This window comes from Merops nubicus, unplaced genomic scaffold, assembly GCF_000691845.1.
Source record: "Merops nubicus isolate BGI_N331 unplaced genomic scaffold, ASM69184v1 scaffold8767, whole genome shotgun sequence".
NCBI classification, from domain to species: Eukaryota; Metazoa; Chordata; class Aves; order Coraciiformes; family Meropidae; genus Merops; species Merops nubicus.
The window spans coordinates 1-26,280 of record NW_008618289.1 but is presented as its reverse complement, the minus strand read 5'-3'; the positions used below and the strand labels follow the sequence as shown (position 1 = coordinate 26,280).

The window sequence follows — 26,280 nt, the reverse complement described above, 5'->3', positions numbered from 1 at the left end:
GTAGGGAAATCTTCCACCAGATTATCATATCAGCCTAATAGATATTGGTCTTGTACTTGAATATCTCATGGGTGGAGCTTATCGTTGCAATTATACTCGAAAAAGTTTTCGGACTCTTTATAATAATTTATTTGGACCAAAGAGGGTAAGAATGAGTTCTGTTTGGATGTGGCCAGTGCACTGATGGTAAAAAATAAGTAGCACTCTGTTCCTTTGTCCCTGTGAAACACTAAATGGTCAATTCTAAAGAAACGCTGCAAGACTGAAGTTGAAACTCTGGTAGCGAAGTTGTATAGGAAAAACCTGTAAAATATTTATGTTAAAGGATGGGAGGACCCAAAAGACAGCCTGATCTAGTGAGAGGTGTCCCTGCTCATGGCAGGGGGGGTGGAACTGGGTGATCCTTGTGGTCCCTTCCAACCCTGACAAATTCTGATCTGTTTTAGCAGAGGACTTTAGAGCCCTAATGGCTCAATGATTGGACTTGATGATCTTGGAGGTCTCTTCCGACCTAAAGGATTCTATGATTCTATGATTCTAAATACATTGATGTGGAGGCAAATTTCCTTCTATTTCAGGAGTTCACAATCCAAACATTTTTAACTGCGGTGTTTGCATATTTACTTATTCTGCCTGAAGCTGTAGCTCTCCTGTAACAGTAAACTTTATTCATCAGATAGTCCTATTGATCAAGTAATTATAACCAATAGTAGCCTTAACTTGGGTAAGGAAGAGTTTAGTCTGAGTACAGAAGAGCTATGAACCTGTTACAAGACTTCCTAGTCCTGTGAAAAACTGCTCTGCACATAAATCTTATCTTATAGAAGCTACTGCAACCTCAGTAAAGCATTTCATATTCATGTATCAATCCTAAGAATATCAAGTATGGCCCTTGCTTTGTTAAAAAGTCTGTTCTAAGAAAATAGAGTAATTTTCTTCATTGGTTCAGCTTTGAAGTGAAGCTTCCTAGCCTAATTACAGAAAGCCCCATACTAGAAAACACACAGGAAACTATCCCTGCAAACTGTCAGAAGGCTGCTCAAAGGCCAAGTACTCTGTAGCTGATATATAGTATAGTACTATACGATGGAGGAAAAAAAATAAACTTTTACATTAAACGTGTAACAGATTTCACAATAGAACAGAGGAGTTTTTTTAAAAGGGAAATTGTGAAAGGTTTGATGTTCTATTATAGCTTTTACTGTTTCCTAAGGGTATCTTTACCCTGCGTGTAATTAGAAGCACTGGGTGTTTTTTTAACTTTTGTTACCTCGTGGTGATTTTTATTCTTCAATCAGTATATTGTTGAATGATTCATTTAACTGTTCCAACTGAATCAAAAAACTTCATGTGAGTGCTGGATGGAAACTATTTCCTAACCCATTGTCTTCCTGCAAATACAGTTAGTAGGGAGATTAATTAATTGGACTGTTACTGGTACAGTTATTTAGAATAGTAAGTTTAATAATAAATACTGTACATTTGTAAATGAAAATGTGTTTTTCCTTGGTATTGTTTGGTCTTTGAATTTTCCCTCCTATCTAACTCATTTTCTTTTCTATTTTTAATATTCAGCCAAAAGCTCTTAAACTACTCGGGATGGAGGTAAGTTGGATTTGTTGTAAAATACTGGTTTTATCACAGCATTTCTTGGTCCAGTTCTGCTCTTGCTCTTAGGTTTTTCACTATTACTGTGACTTAAAGTGAATTTCAGCTAGACAGGGTTTTCGATTATGTGAACAGGCTGTGAAATACTTCTGACTGTTTTTAATCAGTAGTTTCTTGAGAGCTGCTTAAAGCTTTGCTCAATAGTCTTCAGGCAGTTTTTAGCACTATTGTGTAATAACACATCCCGTGTTTGAACATATTGTAGATTTAATCATTCAGATGTGGACATTGATAATATTGAAAAAAGAGTGTTATCCAGCAGTGCTACTTATGGTCAAATCCCCTTTAACCGTGAAGTAACAATTTATGTGCAAATAAGGTTTTACCACAGAAAAGACATTTAACTGGAGTGAAATAACAAGGTAGTTTGACATGTTAGATGCTGTCCTCCACTATAAAACATCCTTGCCACTATGATGTACATTCACATGCTTTGTAAATAATGAAGCTGACTGAGAATTTTGATCCAACCCCGGCCTCAGTTACTTGTGCATCTGCCAAAATTTTGAACTGAGCAGAGTCAAGTGTGGGATGATGCCTAAAACTCTGTTTTGGAGGTAGTTGCTTTTGTTTCTGAAAAGAGTATTAATATAGACCAGGAAAGCATTTACAAAAAGAGTCTGGGTACTTTTCTTATGAAGTATGCTTTTATTAATGCGGTGATATTCTTTGAACACAGTATATGTTACACATGTTACATTTGATGTGAACTATACCCCCACACAAAACCTTCTATTTCCCCAGGCAGATAAGCGGTTTTCTTCTCTGCAGAGAAAGTCTAGGTCATGTTTAATCTCTCTGATCAGCTTCCTATTTTCTAATGGCTCAAGGCCAAAAGCTGAGCCCCTCGGTGGTGCAACCCTTTTTAATCAGCCCTGGTTGCACATAGGTTGCTTAGCGCTTCTCCAAAGCACATTTTGATTTTCCCATTTCTTTCAGTGAGAAATGTTTTGTGTGGCACAAACTGAAGTGTTTTCTCCACTTGACAATGGGTGTAGCCCACTCCCTTCTTCCAAGAGAAAGAAAAGATTGAAAAAATATTAACATTTCTTCTGCTGAAGTGGTCACTAAACTCATGTGACTCCAAGGACTTGGGTGATTTTCATTGCCAGTGTTAGCAGCTCTAAAACAGGAAGTCTGGGCTCCTTAGCACTTTCTTTCTTGCACAGGGCTTTGTTTCAATTTAATTTTCTTCATGTGGAGGAATGTAATTTTTGGTCTTCTGTATGATATTTTGTGTCCTGGGCTTCAGAGATGCTCAACACTTTCTTAATGTGCGTGGAATCAATGACCCCTGTATTCTCCATAAGAGACAGGGGTCACCACTTGCAGCTCTTAAAAGTGCTGGAAGAAAAATGCATACTTAATTAATTGCTAAGCTGATGAGTGATCTTTCAAAACCTGAGGTGTGAGCCTAAACCCTGAATTTGGATTTAAGTTTCTATTTTATCAAAACATAGTGCATTATACTGAGTTCGCTTGAACAGGAACTAGTTTTGTAGAATGGTAATAGTTTTTGCTTGCAATCCACTTCTGAGATTGGAATCAAAGTCTACAGTGATGATGAGCTCTGACTACACCTATACATGCAATGTTCTTTCAACATTATTTAAATCCTAATTTTCCCAATCGTGGCTTTTCTCCCTTCAGGATCCTGCTTCATTGTCAGTATTTCCCTTCCTTCCATGTTGGCTCCTGTAGTAATGGCCTATCCTCCCTATCCCTGTAAGAAATGGGATACTTATACGTTCCGTTTGCAGTGCACACATAAGAGGAGATTGCTTATTCAAAGGTGAAGACTCCTTTTAGTATCTTGCTGTTCTTAAGGACGCTTTCTGCCTGTCTTTTCCATTTGCATGTTACCACTCTCCACCTGCCTGTCAGTCTGAGAACTGCTTGGATACCTGTAAGATATGTAGAACTGTTCTTCAGGAATCAATGCAGGCATACCAAATCAGACATTACAGTGGATTACTACTATTCGTAGTGAATTTGGGTTTGCTGAAGCACTGTTGATGCTGCAGAAGAATTCATTAAATATCGATTCACTACAAATCAACTTGTGCAATTACACGTGCAGCAGAGATGTACTTACAGTGCAGTGTAAAGTGATGCCTTCAGTACAACAGGGTTCTACTACACTTATCCAAGATGGGTGACTTGTAACTAAGTATGCAAGAAACAGTTCTCTGAATAAAATATGAAACTGTGTGTGCTAGACCAGTGCATGCTCGGTCACACGTTCTTCACAGTTTTATTGCGATTGCCATTCATCATAGCAAACAGCAAAAGCAAGTTAGAACTTTAACCATTGATATGTCCTCTCAGTACAGCTAAGCTGTTAATTTGGAACCTTTTTTTCCTCTCAGGATGATGAGCCTCCCACCAAAGGGAAGAAGAAGAAGAAGAAAAAGGAGGAAGAGATTGATATTGATGTGGATGACCCAGAGGTCAGCCGCTTTCAGTATCCCTTTCATGAACTGATGGTATGGGCTGTGCTTATGAAACGGCAGAAGATGGCACTCTTTCTTTGGCAAAGAGGGGAAGAAACCATGGCCAAGGCACTTGTGGCCTGTAAACTGTACAAGTCTATGGCCCACGAGTCTTCTGAGAGTGAGCTGGTGGATGACATCTCTCAGGATCTGGACAACAACTCAAAGTTAGTAGACGCAGAACAGACTTTATGTCTACTTGATATATGGGATAGTCTTACCTGCTGAGAAGCTTTACTTTTAGTAAAGTACAGTTGATTTTTAGAATATATATTCACAGAATTCCATTTGGAACCAAATTATCAATAGTAAGCAAGCCAAAATGTGGTCTCAGGTTCTGAAAGCAACAACACTAGCAAGGAGAAGACTTGCATTTTTTTTCTGACAGAGCATATTCTTTCTTCAGTTTCTTTCACTGTGAAACTAGCTAGTTTTATTTCACAAAGTTATTTTTCAAGATTTACTTGCATAAGCTAATGGGTATCTGGTCATGTATCTAAACTGACCTTACAATGTTATCGGTCTAGGCTAATTCTCTCTGGTCATTAAAAATTTGTTTGTAACTATTGTAGGCTGTTCCAAATCAAGCTTGAGACTCAGTTGTTCTTGTCATTGTACATGCATGTGGGAAAACATGACCCCCCCCCTGAACAGAATGAAAACTCCAAATGCAAACAAACATTGACTTCTAAATCAAACTTCATTGTACTTACGTTGCATTTTCCAGAGATTTTGGCCAGCTGGCTGTTGAACTCCTGGATCAGTCTTATAAACATGATGAGCAGATTGCCATGAAGCTGCTGACCTATGAACTGAAAAACTGGAGTAATTCTACCTGCCTGAAACTGGCTGTGGCAGCTAAACACAGGGACTTCATTGCTCACACGTGCAGCCAGATGCTCCTAACAGATATGTGGATGGGGCGACTGCGCATGAGGAAAAACCCAGGCCTTAAGGTATTTCTCTTCTGCAGTTGGTTTCAAAGATGCAGTTTGTTGCATGTAATACTACATTATACATACTGAATGCATAGAACAAATTGGCTTAACTAACTATCGATGCTTTAAGAAAATACCTGTTCTAAAGTTCTTTTTTGGTTTCCAAATTCAAAAAAATCTAAGGACCACATGACAAAGGAAAAGAGAAATACATAAAAGGCTTAGCATGAGCGGAATCTGAGAACAAAGTTGTGGCTTTCAATGAATTTAAAAGATCTGTTCATTAAAAACATACACCTCTGATTAAAAATTAGTTGAGTACAAGCAAAAAGACCTCATTAAGGGTCCATGGAATGAGAATATAGAGAAAATTAACCAGACGTGAACACACGCTTCTTACATTGCTTACTATTGTACCGGAAGACACAGAGACGAGACTCAGTGCTGAAAAGAATGAAATCTGTACCAACTGCATTATTTGAAACTATGTGATTTTTAGTTCCCTCTTCCATGGTTTGATGATATGGTCTCTCTTGCTTTTACATTTTCTGATTGTTGTTTTTGTGAAAACACGAGTAACATGAGGAGGCTGACACAAAAGAGAAACATGAATGAGCAAATGTTAAGAAAACACAGCATTGTTTGCTTGCCTATGTTTTCATGTGAATGTAATACTTTCTTCATTATATTATGGAGTTGCTATCACTTTTATGGAGGTCCATCATGATGGTACCACTTTCAGTCTCACCTCCTTAAGTCCCCCACTGTTTACCTTTCATAAGTACTTTTTATCTCTTAAAACTGATCATAGTAGGTGACTAAAGCAACTATAAGCTCCAGTAACATACTTCTTCTAGCCACCATGATGTCCATTCCATGGATTTCTCTGCACAGCTCTAATTCTGGAACACAGTTTCTCAATTGCAGTGTATTGGTGGAGGTGGAAGGCATTCCAGGGTGCCATCGTTCCATACAAGACCTTATTGTCAATGCTTTCTAAATGCTGCTACTTCATTTTGTAGATTTGAGGATAGCAGGACTATGTTGAATACTGCACGAAAGAAAATATTGCTTATGGGATTTGCCTTATTATGAAATCTCTTAGTGTAAACAAATCTGAGCTGAATTTTTTTCTTGTTGTGCAGGTTATAATGGGGATTCTTTTCCCTCCCACCATCCTTTTCCTAGAGTTTCGGAGTTACGATGATTATTCTTACCAGACATCAAAAGAAAATGAGGAAAGCAGAGAAAAGGAGGAGGAAAACGTGGTCAGTAATGGAGATTAGTAAGATGTCCTAATATCTCAAGAGTGCTCAGTTTTCTAAGTTCTCTGATATTGTTATAGGTCACTCAGGTTAAAACTCAACTGCTTCTGTGGGATAAAAAGCAGTGGAGAGTTTGGGAGTGTATAGGCTGGATTCTCAGGACGTGTAATTGACAGTGTAGTTGCATAGATCTACAGAATTTGTATTTTTGTGTTTTTAAAAAGAGATCTGTTGCTCAGAGGAAGCATTATGCAGTTAACAGTTGGGGTTGTAGTTGAGGGAAAAATATTATTTTTGCTATTGTATATTGATGAAAACTGACAGCTTTGGTCTTCCAGGATGCCAATGTGGATACAGGCTCCCGAAAAGGAGATGAAGAAAATGGAAAAAAAAACCAAAAGAGCCTTCCAATTGGAACAAAGATCTATGAGTTCTATAATGCACCTATTGTCAAATTTTGGTTCTACACAGTAAGTCATGATGATTGAACAGATAGTGGTAATTTTTCTCATACCTGTGAAAGATATAAAGGAATCCAAAGTAAAAATAGTAACCAAGTAATAAATAAACAAATAGTACCGACTTTCATGGAATCTGATGAGTGAAGCATTCCCTTTATACAAAGAGAAATGCATAGACAGTGAAACAGAATGAATAACTGAAGCTTATGCTGACAGCCTCTAAAAGTCCTGTGCACTTTGAAGGAGGCCCTCTCTGGCTAATCATATGCAAAACTCAGTGCAAGCTCCACAATCCAGACACTCAATCCCAACTAGGCTGGATTCTTTTGCATTCTAAGGGCTCCAGCTCCTGTTCTTCTCTGAAGTATACTTTAGGACCCCAGAAGTAATTCCAGAACATCATTGCTTGCCATTTGTTCTGTTGACAGTTAGGCTTAGGTGAGTGCAACCTAGATGGGAGTACATACAGATCCCAGTTTGCTAAGACTTAATAGGTACTTTTATTTAAATAATTAAAGCAAATGTAACCTAAAAGATTTATTTTTGGCAAGCATCAGATTTTTTCTTTAGTGCATCAAGTATTATCTGGTGCTGAACTCTCTTTTAATGAAACAGGAAAAAGTATTCATGCTACTGCTCATAAAGTTTGTGTGTGCCCTGTAAAATGGATACTGGTTTCTCCTTTATTCAAAGTTAGGACTTCCTATACCTAGTATGTCACAATATCCAGGTTTTTAGCTTTACCACATTGAAATCACAAAGCACTATACTGCTTCATTTAACTGCTTGTATTAATAATTTGAAAGTGAAATTCCTATTTAATTTCAAAGAAAAGTATTCAACATGGTTTCACAGTGTAACGAAATTATATTTTAGTAGTTCAGAAAAGCCCCAGGCACAAAGGGCCTGATTTAGTGCTTTGGAATTGTTTTGCTTATTTCAACAAATGCAATAATTCCACTGTCTGGATCATATGTTCCACAGCATCAGCTATTCCTTCAGCTGCTGTGGAGGCCTGTGGCCTCTGCCAGTGTTCATGGCGGCTATAGGAAGGGCATTACAGCAGGCCTGCTTCTTTCAGAACAGATCTTTTTCCTTCTGCAAGTAAGGGTCTTCAGCAGCTGAATCTGCTGTGAGCTATGAAGATATCAGAATCACCAGCTTTTAATTTACACCAGTAGTTACAGAAAACTGAGTGACAGCTCTATTAACTTACACTAATAGTCCAGGATTTCCTGCAGAACTTCCTGATAGAAATTAGTGGAGTCTGATTTTTTTTTTTTGTTTGTTTCTTTGTGTGGAAGTCATCTCAAATAATTGAATGCTGCCTAATTGTTGAAGAATCCTGGGATCCATCACCTGAAGTTCACAAAGGATTTTTTTTTTTTGGCAGATATCATACCTCGGATACTTGATGCTATTTAATTATATCATCTTGGTGCGGATGGAACGGTGGCCATCAGTCCAGGAATGGGTTGTCATCTCTTACATTGTGACGTTGGCTTTAGAGAAAGTAAGAGAGGTAAAGTCTGGTCATACCAACATCTTATAATCCTTAAAATGAAGCCAAATTTTAGAGGTAATAATGGCATGGACTTGTGCAGAGGGTTGAAAAGTCATACATGGAAGAAATTACTCTCATATCCACAGGGTCCCGAAATGCACATCACTGGAGACAGTTTCATTTATAACCCATTTCCATACATTAAAACTTTCTCTTTTGGGAAAAAGTGTCAGGCAAAAATAGCCTGAGGTCAGTAGTCAAAATGAATGCTGTTGTTCTCTTATGTATATTTCCAAGGAAGGACAGGGCCCATAAACCCATGAAGGAGATCTCAGTAAGTACTTTATATTACTGATGCAGTCCTTGATGAGAACTGCAGGCAGAGAGACATTTTGAGGAGTTAGGCAGGTGTACTATCTGACTGAGCTTGTTACTTTTGTATGAGGAAGATAACATAAAAAATTCTACTGTTGTCACATGCTGTACCATGGTTTGCACTTACCCTGTCCTTTTCTGATTCACAAATCCCACATCTCATACTCACTGTATTTGGAGATATATATGGATGCCAAGTCAGTCAGCCAGATGTCCTGGCTTAAATGTTACTGCTTAATAAAGCCAAAATAGAAACAAAGATGAAGTGGGGGTCCAGAGGAGGGCCACAAAAATGATCACAGGGCTGGAAGACCTCTCTGATAAAGAAACGCTTCAGAGAGTTGGGGTTGTTCAGCCTGGAGAAGAGAAAGTTCCAGAGTAACCTTACTGCAGCCTTTCAGTATGTAAGGGGACAGAGAGAGACTTTTTACCAATGCCTGTAGTGACAGGACAAGGGGCATCCATTTTAAACTGAAAGAAGACAGCTTTAGGCTGGACACAAGGAAGAAACTTTTCATGATAGTGAGGTACCGGAACACATTGACCAGAGAAGCTGTGGATCCCCCATCGCTGGAAATGTTCAAGGTCAGGTTTGACAGCGCTTTGAGCAGCCTGGTCTAGTGAAATATTTGTTTCCGATACAAACCATTCTATTATTCTATGAAAAGCAAATTTTGCCTACTAGTAATGAAAAATATTGCTGCTAGAGAAAAATTTTGCTGGCAGTGGAGAGGGGGGTCTCAGGCACCTATTCAGTGTGCCAGTGATTTGTCTATTTTCATGACTGTTACTTCAAGAATGTAATTGGAGTTTTCCCTAATGATTTCTTTGTTGTTTTGTCTTTGTGCTTTAAATTTTTTTCAGATTCTGATGTCAGAGCCTGGCAAGCTGAGCCAAAAAGTGAAAGTTTGGCTCCAGGAATACTGGAATATCACTGACCTGGTGGCTATTTCAGTATTTATGATAGGAGCAATTCTTCGTCTACAGAGCCAGCCTTACATGGGTTATGGAAGAGTTATTTACTGCGTAGATATAATTTTCTGGTACATTAGAGTACTAGATATCTTTGGTGTGAACAAATATCTGGGACCTTACGTCATGATGATTGGAAAGATGGTTAGTGGCCAAATTGCTGTACATTATGTATTTCAGAACTTAATGGGAAAATAAAATTCAGTTCTGATTCTGTGAAGAGGTTTTCCATCTGAATAGAACTCTGAAAAAAAGCCTGTGAAAAAGTTGCCATGTGAATTTCATGCACATATGAGATACAGTACTCTTGCTAATAATTGCTTGATTCAGAGGGAATCTTTTTTTTTCTTTCTTTTCTTTTTTCAACCAGCCAACCATCAGTTTTGGACAGGAGAGCAATGATTGTATCACCTCTTTGCAACCACAGAAGAGGTCTGTGCTGAGAGCACAGCATAGTGTGCTTTATGCAAAAGAAAATAGGGATATTAAAGATTTTAGCACTTGAAATCTTTTTCAATATAAATCTAGAATTCCTTTAAATTACTGGGTTTTACTGCATTTTTATATGTGCTTTATTAATGACCAGTAGTTAAAGAATAATATCAAGAAAGTTATTTAGAGTAATGTGTGTGTTCTTTTGATACTTTCTGTTTTACTTCAATGCCTGCTGGCAAACAGACATGCTGGTGCTGCTGTACTACCTGGTAATGATGAGAACTGCTGTATGGTCTCTCCATACAGATGATTGACATGCTCTACTTTGTGGTCATCATGCTTGTGGTTCTGATGAGCTTTGGGGTAGCCCGCCAAGCTATCCTGCACCCAGATGAGGAGCCTTCTTGGAGACTAGCTCGCAACATCTTCTATATGCCCTACTGGATGATCTATGGAGAGGTGTTCGCAGACCAGATAGACCGTAAGAGTAGAATTCATAGTAAGAGTCTGTTTCCTGTTTCTGAGGCAGATGATCGGATCCAAATTAACGATTGTTTTTAATTTGGAATCAGTGTTTTGTCTTTATGTGGTTATATTGTTGTTGTTTTCTTGTGACAGACTCCAGGGACTGAACAGTTTTCTGTTCTGTTTCCTGTCTCCCAGTTTATGTTCAAATGCAGTTAACACGGAGAGTGATACAGTCTGGAATACTCTCCTGTCCAAGAGTGTAACAATATTAAGTGTTTTGTTTACTTAGAGGGACCAACAGAGATAATTCAAAAACATTCTTTTGAACCAATATTGTATTAACAGTTCCAACAGAAGAAGAAGAAAAAAAAAAACACCTTGCACAGGAGATGGAAGTACACATATCCTTTCATCTCTAACTCACAGCACAGGCAATGAGCTAAAACATTTTTTGCTCCCATTGATACATCTATTTTCCATTCCATTTCTTATTTTCGTTTCATGAATCACTCATGATCTTTTTTCACCTGTGGAAAAACAAAACAAAAAAGGAACAATCTGCTTGATTAACTTTGGTTATGGAAATACCTTTTCATATATAAAAGCTGCACAGTTAAAAAAAAAAACTGTTGGTATTTTAGAGGAGATAAAAACTGTCCGTTTAATGCTAGTTTTCTGTTAATATTTGAAATTTGTACACACAGTCAAACATGCATATATTAAGTACTAAAATGGAAGGCTGAAGAAACCGTGAGATCTAAGTTAAAAAACAGTACAGATCCATCATCATGAGAAACCATTTTACCAAATGTTATTAAAGTGTAGCTTAATTGCTTAGAAAGGAATGAAATGTAATTAGTCTGTTTCTGAACAGTGTACACTGTTGCAAAAATCGTATCACCTTCATTTTCCTTACAAATACTTGTCTCATTAATGTAATGTATGATACAGTAAATTACTCTTGACAAATAAAAGGTCAAGCCAGTCATTTATTGTCTAATATTGCAGCTTCAGTGCACATGTGAACCAGGATAAGCTTGGAATCTCCCAAGTGGGTTAATTCTCCCATGGGGAGGAGTAGACTGTAATAGGGTATCCCTTACCTTTGTGGCTTATAATGTTCACTCAAATCCTACTTCGCTTTGAACAAAGAATGTTTGCCAATGGAGACAGTTTGATTTCTTTATAAATCTGAACTTACACCTCACCAGCAACACTGATCTCTTTAGTGTAAGTGATGTCCCAGACTTCTCTCATGCTTCATTTCTTAGTTAAACACACAGCATCCTTTGAATTTGAAATCTTTCTTCAGCAGTGTGAAGGAGTTTGTGGAAAAAAAGTTCCAGCTTTCCAGTTATACAAACTCTGTACACCTACTTGCTCCACTAACCTTCCCAGGCCAGAAACTTTGCTGTGTCAGTAGCTTAAACATAAGCTGCTTGGAAATGTGTGGTGGTGTTTTAATTTTGAAATGGAAGTGGCTACACAAGGAGTTCTAATGGTGTAACTAGAATGCATTACAATTGTTCTATAAATTTCTTATGTCTAGAAGTCTACAGACTGACTTTTGAAGATGTTTTTGCTCTCAGAGAGAATTTTTCACTCTGATCTTTCTGTGGTTCTCTGTAAACACACCACAAAAAACAAACTCAGAACTCACTGGGGAGTGATTGCTATGGGCAGTCTAACCTACCTCTGTGTGAAGTGCTTACAGATAATTTTGCCAAGGTCCATGAGTGTATACAATTTGTGGAAAAAGTATTGCACAAATTTTCCATCTGAAAGAAAGTAGCTGGACTTTTGTCAGTAGTTTCACTGAGGACAGGATGTCACCTGAAGATGAAGATCACAAATCACAGAATTGCTGAGGTTGAAAATGACCTTTTGAAATCATCTAGTCGAACTTCCCTGCTCAAAGCAGGGTAAATTAGGGCAGGTCACTCAGGGACTGTCCAGTCAGGTCTTTAGTATCTTGGAGGTTGAAGACTGTGCAGCTTCTCTGGACAACCTGGTTTAACTTTTTTATCTTTACCCTTTGCCTCTTCTCCTTCCACTGGATACCACTGACAGAAAAGTCTAGCTCTGTCTTTTTCCCACCCACTATCAGGTATTTATAATATCGGTAAGATCTCCCTTGACCTTCCTCTTCTCCAGGCTAAATTATTCCAGTTCTCTTAGCCTTGCTTCATTTGCCAGATACTTCAGTCACCACAATAATTTCAGTGGCCCCTTTTACTGACATCTTTCTTAAATGTCCACGTGTGATTTCTTCAGGGCAGCCCAGAACTAGGTACACAAGTCCAGATGTGGTTTCACCAGAAGTGAGTAGAGTTGAATAATTACCTCCCTTAACTTCCTGGTAACACTTTCCCTAATGTAACCCAGGATGCTTTTGTCTCGTTCACTCTGTTAGCAGATGTCCCTGAGCAAGAAGCTGGTGGCATCAAGTACTCAACAGCAACATATGTTTAACCAATAGAGCAGCCTGGCTGTGTTTCTTTCAATAGTGTGATTTTTTTTCTTACAATCGCCATTGAGGGATTGGCAAGCAAGTATCCATACTGGTAGTCAAAATGAGATTTAATGATATTGTACACTGTAATATCATGATTATTAACGGAAGCATAGCTACTCAACGGAAACAGCTGGCAGAAGCAAAGTCAGGATAGTTACTAAAAATAAAATAAAATGAGGAAAAGTTTCCATAATAGCTAAAAGAATGATTTTGTGTGATAAGGGATAATTTTGAGTTGTTTTGTGTTCATGGTGACTGCCAGTTCTGTTTACTTGCCTGAAATATAGTGTATATCTAAATGATCATCTGCCAGAAGCATTTTGTGATTTATTATGAGTATCCTTAATTCACTGCCATACGTAATATTTGGGGAAAACAACATGAAAAGGAAATTGCAATGCATTTTTAACAAAGACTTTGTTTCTAAGCATATGCCTCTACTGTTCTGACATTTGAGTTGCTTATCTCTTCTTTGCAGCAACACTATTTCAAATCATCTTCCCACCCATATTATTCTATTGTTTTCTTTCTTTCTCTCCCTGCCTCCTTTTCTATTTTGTTGCTTTGGATTGCTGTTCAGTCTACGCCATGGAAATTAATCGTAAGTCTGTGGAGAGCTGATCATCTCATTTAGCTGAATGTATTCATTAATCTTTTTCTCCACTAGATACTGACATTTTAATTATAGGGCTCATCCAATAATCAGGTGTAAATCTTTTTTTTTTTTCTACTGTAATAGTTTCATTTGAAAAGAAACAGAGGAAAAGTATTTTAAGTTAATACAGATTGCATATCAGAAGTTTTAACTGAGCTTGTGTGGTAGCTTTGACTTTTTTCCAGTACGCTGACAGTAAAATAATCCGGTTTTTAGATTATGATGCATGAATGTCGTGGTATAACTAATTCCCTTTGACCTAGATGCAGTCAGAGAATCATGAATCATAGAATGTCTTAGGTTGGCAGGAACCCTAGAGATTATTTAATCCAACCTCCCTGCCATGGGCAGGGACACCTCTCAACTAGACCAGGTTGCTCAAGGCCTCCTCCAGCCTGGCCTCCAACACATCCAGGGAGGGGGCATCCACAATCTCTCTGGGCAATCTAGTCCAGAGTCTCACCATGCTCTGACTGAAGAGCTTCTTCTAAGATCTAGTCTAAACCTACTCTCCTTCAGTTTGAAAACATTTCCCCTTGTCCTGTCACTGCACACTCTGTGAAAAGTCCCTCTCCAACCCTCCTGTAGGTTCCCTTCAGGTATTGGAAGGCAATTATACAGTCCCTCTGGCGTCTTGCCTTCTCCAGGGTGAACAATCCCAGTGCCCTCAGCCTTTCCTCATAGCAGAGATGCTCCACCCCCTGGATCATCTTTGTGGCCCTCCTCTGGACTCGTTCCAACAGATGTGTGTCCCTTTTATGGTGGGGACACCAGAATTGGATGCAGTATTCGAGGTGGGGTCTCACAACAGCAGAGTAAAGGGCAAGAATCACCATATTAGTGTTTTTTTGGCAGTACTTTCATTCCATACAAGTACTTTCATATTCTATGTGGATAATATTATGATGAATTTGACTTTCCTGTTATGTTTTTCTTGTGATGTAGGAAAGTAAGTAAAGCAAGTAAAATATATTTTATTAACCATAGTGTAATTATCTCTTTCAGTACAGAGTAAATAAGATTAGTCTGTTCTCATATAATTTGAAATGTTTTTCAAGTGAGGCTGAAGCACTGGACTTTTGCAAAGTTATTTTAAAAAATGGTTTGTCTACTCACATATATTAAATATGTAATGAAGTCATTGTCAGACTTGGTATTTGCTAGGATTTCAGATAAAGAATGTGAGGTTAATAAACATTTCATCTGCTACTGAACAGTTCCAAAAATTAGCCTTGTGTTTGAAATCAAATACTCTGGCACTGCACTTAAAGACAGAATAAGCTTGCTGCATTTACCCAACTCCAAGACAGCTATTACCCCAAGACAACTTAATTAATAGGGCTACAAAGATGATTAGGGGAGTGGAGCTTCTCCCTTATGAGGAAAGGCTGAGGGAGCTGGGTCTCTTTAGCCTGGAGAAAAGGAGACTGAGGTGTGACCTCATCAGTGTTTACAAATATGTAAAGGGTGAGTGTCAGGAAGATGGAATTAAGCTTTTTTCAGTGTTGACCTGTGATAGGACAAGGGGTAATGGGTGCAAATTGGAGCATAGGAGGTTCAAGGTGAATATCAGGAAAAATTTTTTTTACTGTGAGGGTGACAGAGCACTGGAACAGGCTGCCCAGAGAGGTTGTGGAGTCTCCTTCACTGAGGACATTCAAAACCCGCCTGGACGCCTTCCTGTGTGATGTACTCTAGGTGACCCTGCTCTGGCAGGGGGGTTGGACTAGATGATCTTTCGAGGTCCCTTCCAACCCCTATGATTCTATGATTCTATGAACTTGTGTATTCTCAGAATTACTCACAGAATTGCTTTACACCAGTTTAATCAGTACTCTCCATTTTTGTCTCATTCTTACCAGTCTGTTTTCCTGTTACTGTTTTTGGTTTATAATTTTATCTCTTCAGTTTAAAACTTTATCTAAAATACAGCATTGTTGTGGAAAAATACTGGACCACCTGCTGGTAGCATTAACAACTCCAGACAGAATAAGTAATACTCTAAGTTGTCCACCTTGGGAATCCAGTCAGGGGCAAAAGGAGGCGGGGTTATAGACAGAAGGGTCCATTCAGGGGGATAAGCACAGGTCTCAGATCCATCCAGGAGGCAAGGCTGAGACCTGCACGCCTGACATGGCTGAGGCAGGGACAGGCATAGGTTGGGGCGTAGGTGTAGAGTGCAGGTGAAGCTGGTCAGGATCATTAAGGCCTTTTTACTATACTCAGGGCCCAGATAAAGGTTTAATTTACACTCAGCAATCTAGAACCATTATGTAAATTCTTTTATATCTTTGGTAAGGTATGCACACAAGCTTGGTTGGAAAATGTTTTTTAATTCCACTATTAATATGTACGTATGCACATTAAGATGTTGTCCTGAACTATACTATGAGAAAAAGAATATTCATATAATATTTGAAGAGAAAATCAAACTGTACATTAAGCTTAGAGCTGCTTCTCTGCTCACTGTTACAGGAAATTGTTTTTTGTATGCTGTAGATTAGGAACAGATTATACATACTTCTACTGGAAATAATCTGACAAAATTTGTTTATCTTGGCAAATTTTATGCATTGTCTCATGACTAAATAAATGTGAATAGTGTTTTTATGTATTGAGCAATTTGTGAAAAATACCCTTTCTGTTTGGTTGGGTTTTTCTTTCAGCTCCTTGTGGGGACAATCTTTATGATGATGACGGTAAACGCCTCCCTCCATGTATACCAGGGGCCTGGCTCACTCCTGCTATTATGGCCTGTTACCTCTTGGTAGCGAATATCCTGTTGGTAAACCTGCTGATTGCTGTCTTCAAGTATGTAAATGATTGTGCCCTATCTTTACTTTTTTATCACTGAGATAAACTTCCTGTGAGAGCCCATCAGCTGATTTTGCAAGGGTTTGCATTTGCACTCAGAATCCAATTACTCTATGAACATGACCAGCAAATACTTGGAGTAATGTATACCCTGGGAAAGAGGGGAGGAAAGGTTGCTTTCAGTTTGCCAGCAACTGAAGTAATGCATGAGAGAGAATCTGGCTACTTCCAGTTACTACTTAGTGGATAGTGACAGGCCTCAAGATTGCTCTGGAAAGATGAGAAACAGAATCCATGAAACCTGCTCCATACATGATAGAAACTCATGTAACCACTAGAAACTGTGATTTTGTGACAGAACTGCAGAATGAGAATCTGAGCATGGAGAGAGCAGGCATTTCCACTATCACTACATCATCTGGCTTCTTTTTCTTTTTTCTTCCGGTTTTGCTTTTCATGTCAAAAAAAAAAAACAAAACTACTAGGGCCTTGCGGAGTTCTTACATGACCCCAAAAAGGACTCTATATTGCCTTGAACCAAGAGAAAGGATAGCTACATGTTGCCAAGGTCTATGGCCAGTCTAAGTAATATGCACTGTGGACTTCTTAATGTTATTCCACAAATTCTATATTTAGACTTCTCTGGAGTAAAACTACATGAATTTACACTGCTGTTCTTTCTACCCACAGTTATGTCACATGCTTTACCTGTCATGACACAGAGATTTAAAAACATAAAAAATAAAAAAAAATCTGTGTGCTAGTAAGTCTTACTAACAACACCACCCGAGAAAAGCATTTCTGATGCACATAAACATGTAGTGTTGGAGGGCTTGTTGGCATAGGTAACTGGTGTCACAACCACAATAATACATCATTGTGTGCTCAGAAATCTACAGCTCACAAAGCCTGTGTTTCATTTTATGTCTGTAGCTTAAAAGGTCATGAATTTTGAAGTGCTCACATGCCAGTCACATTGCTGGGGGAAGGGGAGGAATCTTACAAAAGTAGCTGTTATTGGCTGAAGGACCAAGGAATCGGCAGTCTGGGAAGTGGGTCATGCTGTTAACTCCTGCCATCTCAGCAATGTTGCAGGGGCGTGAGATCTAGCTGGGAAATTCCTGCTACGCAGGAGACACCAAACAAAGACATATTATCATTTATCGCAGGTAAAAAATCTCATGTGTAATCAAGAATTCTTTGGTCTCAAAGAGATGTTTTAAAGCACAGAAAGAAAAGAAGTGGACAGAAAATCTAAAAAAGAAAGTGCCAACATCATCATCATCATCACAGAAGTGGAGTGAGCTGTCTGAGCATACTTTAAAATAGCTTGGAAAGCTTTATCTAAGACAGAACATCAAGTCTGCTTTCTCTTGGCTGGTATTTCATATCCTTGAATATCGTTACCTCTGGATTGAATACTGTTACGCTCCTTCATATCTACTGAATTACAAAATAGAACATTCTTATAATACATCCTTATAACACACCTTATTTTGATGTAGAAATTATGCTATCATTTCTACATCAAAATAACAAATTCCTTTACAAGAATATGCCCTGTGTTTTCAAGTCAGAAGTTTGAGTGAATAAGATTTGAATTTAGGACATTTTGTGAAAACTTGAAAAGTCTTCTATGTAGGTCAAGCTGATTAGCATATTAAAGGCAAACTATGTGAAGCTTCTGGGTTTAGCATACAAAATACCTTTCATGGATTCAGTACTTTGTGTAATGTCAAATACTGGCATGTGTTAAAAGAAATATTTTATAGCCAGGCCCCAAAATACCAACTATGTGATTCATAAATTGAGCAAGTTTCTTTTCATTAATGCATGAAGGACTTTAAATAGTAGGAGCAAACAGAGTAAGAGGAGAAGTGTTCTGAGTAGTGCATAAGGGGTGCAGAGCAGCTTCTGCATTGCTGTGTTTAATAGGAGTAGTGTAATCAGGAGTTCAAGTTAATCATCAGTTCAGCAAGTTCAGCAGCTTCAACATATAGCTGAACCAAGGAAGTCATGGGGCCTTGTGTTGTTTTTTAGCTGTTATTTTTTTCAACATAATACTTGCTCAGTGGTAACTAAACTTGGGGGCCTAATAGTAACTGTACATGTGTTCCCTTTCAGCAATACCTTCTTTGAAGTAAAATCAATATCGAACCAAGTCTGGAAGTTCCAGCGGTACCAGCTGATCATGACATTCCATGACAGACCTGTCCTGCCACCACCAATGATTATCTTCAGCCACATCTACATAATCATCAAGCGAATCTGCTGTCGCTGCAAGAAGGGTGAAGGAGACCAGGATGAACGTGACAGGGGGCTGAGTATGTGAGAAATTGTCTCTAAATTGAGCTCTTTGCACCTTATTAGCGGAAAGCACCAGCTTTTGCAGTGCTCAATATTGATGGGCAAGTGTATTTGCAGAAGACAGTACAGGGAAAAAATTTATATCAAATTAACAGCTCTTGAGCTCCATGAACTCCTGAGAAAATGCAATGCTGTGTTGCTAATTAAGACTTTCTTTAACATGATTTCTTATAACTGTGAGATAGCATCTACCTAATCAAATTTTACCAAGTTCTAGTGAAGCCCATAAATTGGGAAGGGAAAACAGGAAGCTGAAAAGAAGGGTTCACAATTTCAAATGTCATCTGTAGTGTCAGCTCCCTGTTTGTGAGCAATCTCTAAGTATCTCCACTTTCATTTTTCCTTTTTAAAGATTTATTCATTTCACAGGGGAGCTGTGAGAATCTATCTCCTAACATACTATGTATATGTTGATTATTATTTTCATTATATGCCTCATTGAAAAAATCAGATGTGTACAATTATTCTGTGATCCTTCTGTGATCAGGTGACCTGTCTAGTGGAGGAGGAAAAAGCGGTGGGTGTTGTCTACCTGGACTTCAGTAAGGCCTTTGACACCGTTTCCCACAGCATTCTGCTGGAGGAGCTGGCGGATCATGGCCTAGAGAATTGGACTCTTGGCTGGGTTAAAAACTGGCTGGATGGCTAAGCCCACAGAGTTGTGGTGAATGGAGTTAAAACCAGTTGGTGACCAGTCATGAGCGGTGTCCCTTAGGGCTTGGGTTTGGGACCAGTCTTGTTTAATATCTTTATCAATGATCTGGATGAGGGGATCAAATGCACCCTCAGTAAATTTGTGGATGACATGAAATCAAGTGGGAGTGTCAATCTGCTTTGAGGGTAGGAAGTCTCTGCAGAGGGATCTGGACAGGCTGGAGCAATGGGCTGAGGTCAGTTGTATGAGGTTCAGCAAGGCCAAGTGCTGGGTCCTGCAACCCCAGGCAACGTGACAGGCTTGGGGAGGAGTGGCTGGAAAGTGCCTGGCGGAAAAGGACCTAGGGGTGCTGGTGGACAGCCTGAACATGAGCCAGCGGTGTGCCCAGGTGGCCAAGAAGGCCAGTGGCATCCTGGCCTGGATCAGAAATGGTGTGACCAGCAGGAGCAGGGACTTGTACCTGTACAGTCTGACTTGTGCCACACTTGCACCTGTACTGAGCACTGGTGAGACCACACCTTGAGTCCTGTGTCCAGTTTTGGGCACCACAGGGTAAGAAGCACATGGAGGTGCTGGAGCGGGTCCAGAGAAGGGCAACGAGGCTGGTGAGAGGGATGGAAAGCAGGCCTTCTGAGGACCAGCTGAGGGAACTGGGATTGTTTAGTCTGGAGAAGAAGAGACAGAGAGGAGAACTTATTGCTCTCTACAACTACCGAAAAGGAGGTTGTAGTGAGGCTGGTGTTGGTCTCTTCTCCCAAATTACTGATGATAGGACAAGGAGAAATGGCCTCAAGTTGCACCAGGGAAGATTTCAATTGCATATTAGGAAGAATTTCTTCACTGAGAGAGCAGGTTAGGCACTGGAACGGGCTGCCCAGGAAGGTGTTGGAGTCATCATCCCTGGAGGGGTTCAAAAAACGAGTGGATGTGGCAATTTAGGCTATGGTCTAGTTGTTAGGGAAATGTTGGGATGAAGGGTGGACTTGATGATCCTAGAGGTCCTTTCCAACCATACTGATTCTATGATTATTTTTGTATTCCTATATTTTACAAGTTACATATTTTATAACTAATTATATTGCTGCACAATATAGTTCTGAGTTAAAAAAGGAAAAAAGGAGAAAACCTAAATTTAACACTCCCTCCAAATACAAAGAGAAAAATTCAAAGAAAGGATGAAATGTTTCCAAGAGCTTCTATTTCCCTTGCATTTTTCTTGCATGATTATAAATTTTTGAAGCTCTTATTCAATTAATGTCTGGGAAACAATCAGTTGTGTGAGATTATCTGTTGCCTCTAAATGGCACTGTTTTAGGAACAACACTGGAATGCAAGAACAGTTGAACAGGGAGGGATTGCCCTAGTCTTTATCCTGTGAAATCTAGTCAGTTTGTTCAACGTGTATCACTGCTGTTAAGAAGCGCAAAGGTTTTTGAGAAAGTATAGCCCCCAGTGGCTGGTCATAAAAACAGATGATGGTTATAATGCATTACGTTGCTCTCAGGGCTGTGGTCACCTTTGGCTAAATGTTCATTCCCTGTTTACAAAATCATCTGTTCATTTAGTGTAGAAGTAGGATCTGCATTATCCATATGTCCAAAATAATCTGCTAAATTGGATTTAAATGTACTTCTAGAAGTTCAGAAAAAATAACTTTTTTTTTTCCTTCTGTTTTGCACAGAGTTATTTCTGAATGATGAGGAGCTAAAAAAACTGTATGAGTTTGAGGAAGAGTGTGTAGAAGAGTATTTCCAGGAAAAAGAGGATGAGCAGCAGTCATCTAACGATGAACGCATCAGGGTTACCTCTGAAAGGTACCTATTCTAAGGAGAAAAAAAAAAAAAACTAAGCCACAGCACTTACCTGGAAGAATATTTGCTTTTTTTGTGTAAACCAAAGTCAGTCAAAGTACAAGAGATTTAGATCTTGAAGAAAAGCAGCACCAATTCAGAAGCTGATCTCAATCCTGAGTAATTATATGTGCAGGTGCATCTCTTACAAGAGTAAGCTTTTTGTAGATCCTACTAGTATGTCACTAAGGCTGCTGGTTTGGGTAGCTTTGGTGTAAGAACCAAAAAAAAAAAAAAATTTGTTCATGGTGAATTTTTTCCCTCCCATCTATCTGAAGATCACAGTTATGCTTTTTATTGGAGCAAATTACTACTTGTTGAGCTTCTAACAGCTCATCCAACCATGATAAACATGTTGGAGCTTAATGACAAAAGGACTGAGGACCTGTGGTTTACACTACGGTCCTGTGCTCACAACTGCTGAATTTTAATCTCTTCTACAGATTCTCTTGGAAGCTTTGAACCAAGGCAGTTAGCTTTTCAGTATGAACTTCCCCATTTAAAAGACAGGGTATATTCACATGTAAATCATTAAGCTATTCTGAGAACTAGGTAATGTTTGCATATTGCTGTGTAAGCACACAGCAATAATGGCAGCATCACTTTTTTACCAGGTCACTTGGCAGGACTGTTCCCAAAGGCTCTGCCTATTCTGTTAGGAGTTCTAATTAAGCCAAAGGATGGGGTCTTTTGTCACTTCCTTGAAATGATGAAAAAATGAAAATGATACAAAGTTTAAACACTCTTTGACCTTAATCTACCTCACAGTTTTTTGATTATGAACTACACTCTCTCATCTCCTATCTTCCTTTTCACATTTCTAATGAAGTAGCTCTGTGAGCCATATAATTCTTTAACAGATAAACATATTTCTCTTGAAGGGAGGCCCTGAATGTCTTGCATTATTGTATGTGAAGTTTGAGAACAGAGAAGTAAACGGAATCTGCTATGTGTATTGGAATAGTTTCTATTGCACTATTTATTCATGGCACTTTGTCAAAATCCTAACTATTATGGCAGGGAATAAAGCAGGGCTGGTAAGCCTGACTAACTCACTATGGTATATGGCCACAAAGCAGATTTCCTTATTTCTCATGGCTTCTTGCTCCAGATGTTTCATCATCTTTTGTGAGCGAGAGCAAAAGATTGTTAATTTAATTCCCACAGTTGAATTACTAGTGTATGATTCTAAATCACATTCTAATGCATTACTTTTATATGCATTCTTCTGGTACCATCACTTCCTTTATGGTATAAATGATAAAAGAAAATAGGAAAAAGTATTTTAATTGAACTAGACAGTAATTCCACTCCTTTAGCTGATACATAATTAAAAGGTATTTCAAGAGCTAAAGTAATCCCATACACACCACCCTATGTTCTCTCTTGTACAGCTACAAAGCCTGTTCCACTACGTCTTGGTGCTATTTTAAGTTATTCTGTGAGTGTGTCTTTAGGAAGTGTTTTTCATATAATTAGTTGATGCTTCACAGTGAAAGAGGACAACTGACCATGAAGTGGGTGGCACACTCAGAAATGTTAATAGTAGGCTGTTCCTTAAGGGCTGCAACTGTTGTACTCTCGTGGTATGTAAATGAGGGCAAAGTTCAAGTAGCCCTCCAAGATGATGTGTGGAAAGCACAGGCAACAAGAAAATACACATACATAGGAAAAAAAAAGGATGCATAGCACAAAATTATGCCTTAGAAACAAATCAGGAGCAGGGTGCCAATAACAAGTTACTGCACCATGCCAAACCTTCTGTCCTCTGCTTCCTCTTTTATACCCAACAGAGTTGAAAATATGTCTATGAGGCTAGAAGAAGTGAACGAAAGAGAACATTTTATGAAAGCTTCTCTTCAAACAGTCGACCTTCGACTCTCTCAACTGGAAGAATTATCTGGTCGGATGGTGAATGCTCTTGAGAAGCTAGTAGGTGTTGACAAATCTGAGCTGACGTATACACGTTCACGGGCTTCATCTGAGTGTGATGCTGCGTATCTCCTAAGGCAAAGCAGTATTAACAGCTCTGATGGCTACAGCATGTACAGATACCACATCGGTGGTGATGAGTTAATGCACGATGACAGTACCACTCCCATGTCACCAGCCATGGGACTGCGTAAAAAAGCCCACTCTATTGGGACCAAAGAAGATGGAGAAGACCCAAGGATGCTGGTTCCGGAACCACATGCAGTCACCACAGCAGATTACAGTAAATCTACATTAGAAATTGCACAGAATGTTTCCAGACCCTCTTCTGGTTCAGGTGGTTTGGAGGATGAAAAGCAGGACGTTTTCAAGAGCGATGGAATGGTTCTTCAAAGTGTAAACCAGATGGATGCTGTTACAACCAGTCAGTCAGTACCAAACTCAGATTTTCAGAATCAGTTAAAAGTAGAACGTACCAAGTTGGAAGCAACCATCTCTTATCCCTTGGACAAATCTAAAGCAATGCGCTATTTTCCTCCTGAAACATTCAGCGCTTGTCAAACCACTATGATGAAGTCAAGGAGCTTTATATTCGCACAGGGTGGGAAGCTGGTTGGTGGAGTTAACAAATGGACCACAGAGTATAGTACCATCATGGATCAGGTGTGCCCTTCTACAACTGAACAGTGGGCCACAGAGTGGAAGTATGAGGTTGAGCAGCAGCTTTCTCAAGAACGTCCTCCAGAATACCCTGGTTGTATCTCTGAAGCAGAAAGGCAAGCAGAACAGAAACAGTTACAGATGGACACGGATGATGACAGTGATGTTGGTGAAGCAGGTATGAGTGCCTCTTACACCTCTATGCCTGCTGCTGTTAAGGCTGAGAAAGAGAATTTATTATCAGTAAAGACGGAAAGGACTTCTGGGTTCCCATCAGTACGGTCAAAGAGTTTGCACAGCCATTCTCGGAAAGCCAAGTCTGTAAAGGACAAATTAAGCAGACCGGGGCATGCCAGCAGCGTAACTAATTTGGTGGTAGCATTTGGCAGTGTAACAGAAGAACACAAATCTAGGCAAGAAAATACATCCACAGAAACCGAATGTTGAAGTGGCTTATGGGCCCCGATTTATTGACAGTCAAGAAAGCACTACAACTAACTGAACAAATTATGTATTTTTAAATTAACTTGTAAAGAAGAATTTTGCATATATTTGTTTATTTTCATTTTATGTTCTGTTCTTAAATAAATGCTTGCTCGATCAGGTGAAAAGGAGACGTTCTCTCAGGGACCGATAAAAAGTAGGTACAGTCCACAGATGCCAACAGCATAGATCTTTCTTTGTTCCATTTCAACCTCCTTCATAAGCTCATTTACTGACAAGCTCTTTATAAAAGTTCATGAACAAAGGGCAATATTATCATGTGATAATTAAGAAAAATTATTTTTTTTTTTAATCAGAAAACTTCTTAAACTGGACAAATTTTCAACCAGCTTTGGTTTTTATCCTTATTTATGCAGCTGGTTTCTTTGTGGCCATTGCTTTTCAGACAAAACCAAAATTGTTGAGGGCAAGGAAAAATGTTTTATTCTCCTTTCATTTCTGACTTCATATGTGCTTCTTAGCTCTTCTTTCAGAAATGCACAACACAGCAGTTTTCATCCACTAAAATAGTCCTGAGTGTCGAAATACAGTTGCGTTTGGAGAAACCTGACCTGGAAAGCCATGCGTAGACATATTCTGGACCTGTCCTCAAACTTTAGTGACATAATCTTGCTTTCAAGATCATATCTGCCCCCATCCCAAAGCATACTGACAGCCTTTAACTGTTGAAAAACAATAATGATTGTTTCAAAATGTTTAGTGAGATTTTAAGTATATGAACTATACAGAGAATTTATTAATATAAATCCAAGAGCTGCATTAGTTTTTTGTATAAATAGAGGTTACAATAGAAACCCATGAAGAATAAGATTCTGGCCTTTTTTTTTTTTTTTTTTTTTAATGTCTGCAAGGCAAAACAAAATAAACCAAAAAGGTGTTCTGATCAGGTGAGATCAAAATGTAACCAATCTGTGGTTGAAGCAAATCTATTGTGACTAATTCATCTTTCATTTTGCAATTTCATTATGACAACACATGAGGAACAAGGAACAGTTTCTAGATGTCAATCTAAACAACAAAACCAAAATTTCCAGATGAGAACAGACATTTCATATGGTTTCTTATGTAAATTCCAAAAACAAATGTCAAAGGGGAAAAAAAGGTTTTTGTGTTTTCTATTCCTTAGCAACTCAGACTGGAAATCCACATCTGTAGTTATAGTTGCCCAGCACGTGTCTCAACAGTGGCATTCCAAGTACTAGGATTGGATAGTAATCAATAGTATGATGTTGTTTGCCTCATTCTCATATGCTATCTTTTAGGAATTTTGCTTTCCCAAATATTCAGCACCTCTTTTTGCAGGGTATGTGTACCATTGACCAGGCAAGAAAGAAAATGAGTTAACAGCATGTCACTTGTTCACAGAATACTGGTCAAAAGTTTATACTGAACTCATTAACCATCAAGAATTAGTCATGTACTATTTTGAAAAGGCGGAATTTCTTCTCCTCTGCCACATCAGCTCCATAGTAGCTTGGTCTCAGTATCTGCCTTGATAATGTTGTTTACAGCATTTTAAAATGCAGAGATTGATGGAATACTCTACAAAGGCATTGCTAGCATCAGCTTTTTATTGTTTGTATAATATTTTCATACTCCATCCATACTTATTCCTTGAAGTACTGTTACCGTACTGAATGATCATGGTAACTGCATAGACATTTCTGAAAGTTGCAGACATTTACTATGGATATTTGCTGACTTGGTCTTATTTGGTGACCAATGTGAGGCTTAGGGCCTTGGCTGCAGC

The 26,280-nt window shown here is 38.8% G+C and overlaps 1 protein-coding gene across 1 annotated transcript in view; it reads left to right on the top strand.

Moving 5' to 3' along the window:
• The window catches only part of TRPM1 (transient receptor potential cation channel, subfamily M, member 1), a 50,118-nt gene extending 25,645 nt beyond the window's left edge, over positions 1-24,473 (top strand). The window contains exons 15-28 of the mRNA XM_008943390.1: positions 5-145; positions 1,576-1,605; positions 4,038-4,327; positions 4,888-5,116; positions 6,244-6,366; positions 6,702-6,833; positions 8,218-8,346; positions 9,568-9,819; positions 10,417-10,591; positions 13,674-13,694; positions 16,415-16,559; positions 18,687-18,886; positions 21,266-21,398; positions 23,228-24,473. Of these exons, the coding sequence (XP_008941638.1) occupies positions 5-145; positions 1,576-1,605; positions 4,038-4,327; positions 4,888-5,116; positions 6,244-6,366; positions 6,702-6,833; positions 8,218-8,346; positions 9,568-9,819; positions 10,417-10,591; positions 13,674-13,694; positions 16,415-16,559; positions 18,687-18,886; positions 21,266-21,398; positions 23,228-24,473 (3,246 nt within the window). The remainder of the gene's footprint in view (positions 1-4; positions 146-1,575; positions 1,606-4,037; positions 4,328-4,887; positions 5,117-6,243; positions 6,367-6,701; positions 6,834-8,217; positions 8,347-9,567; positions 9,820-10,416; positions 10,592-13,673; positions 13,695-16,414; positions 16,560-18,686; positions 18,887-21,265; positions 21,399-23,227) is intronic.
• Positions 24,474-26,280: the final 1,807 nt, after the last annotated feature.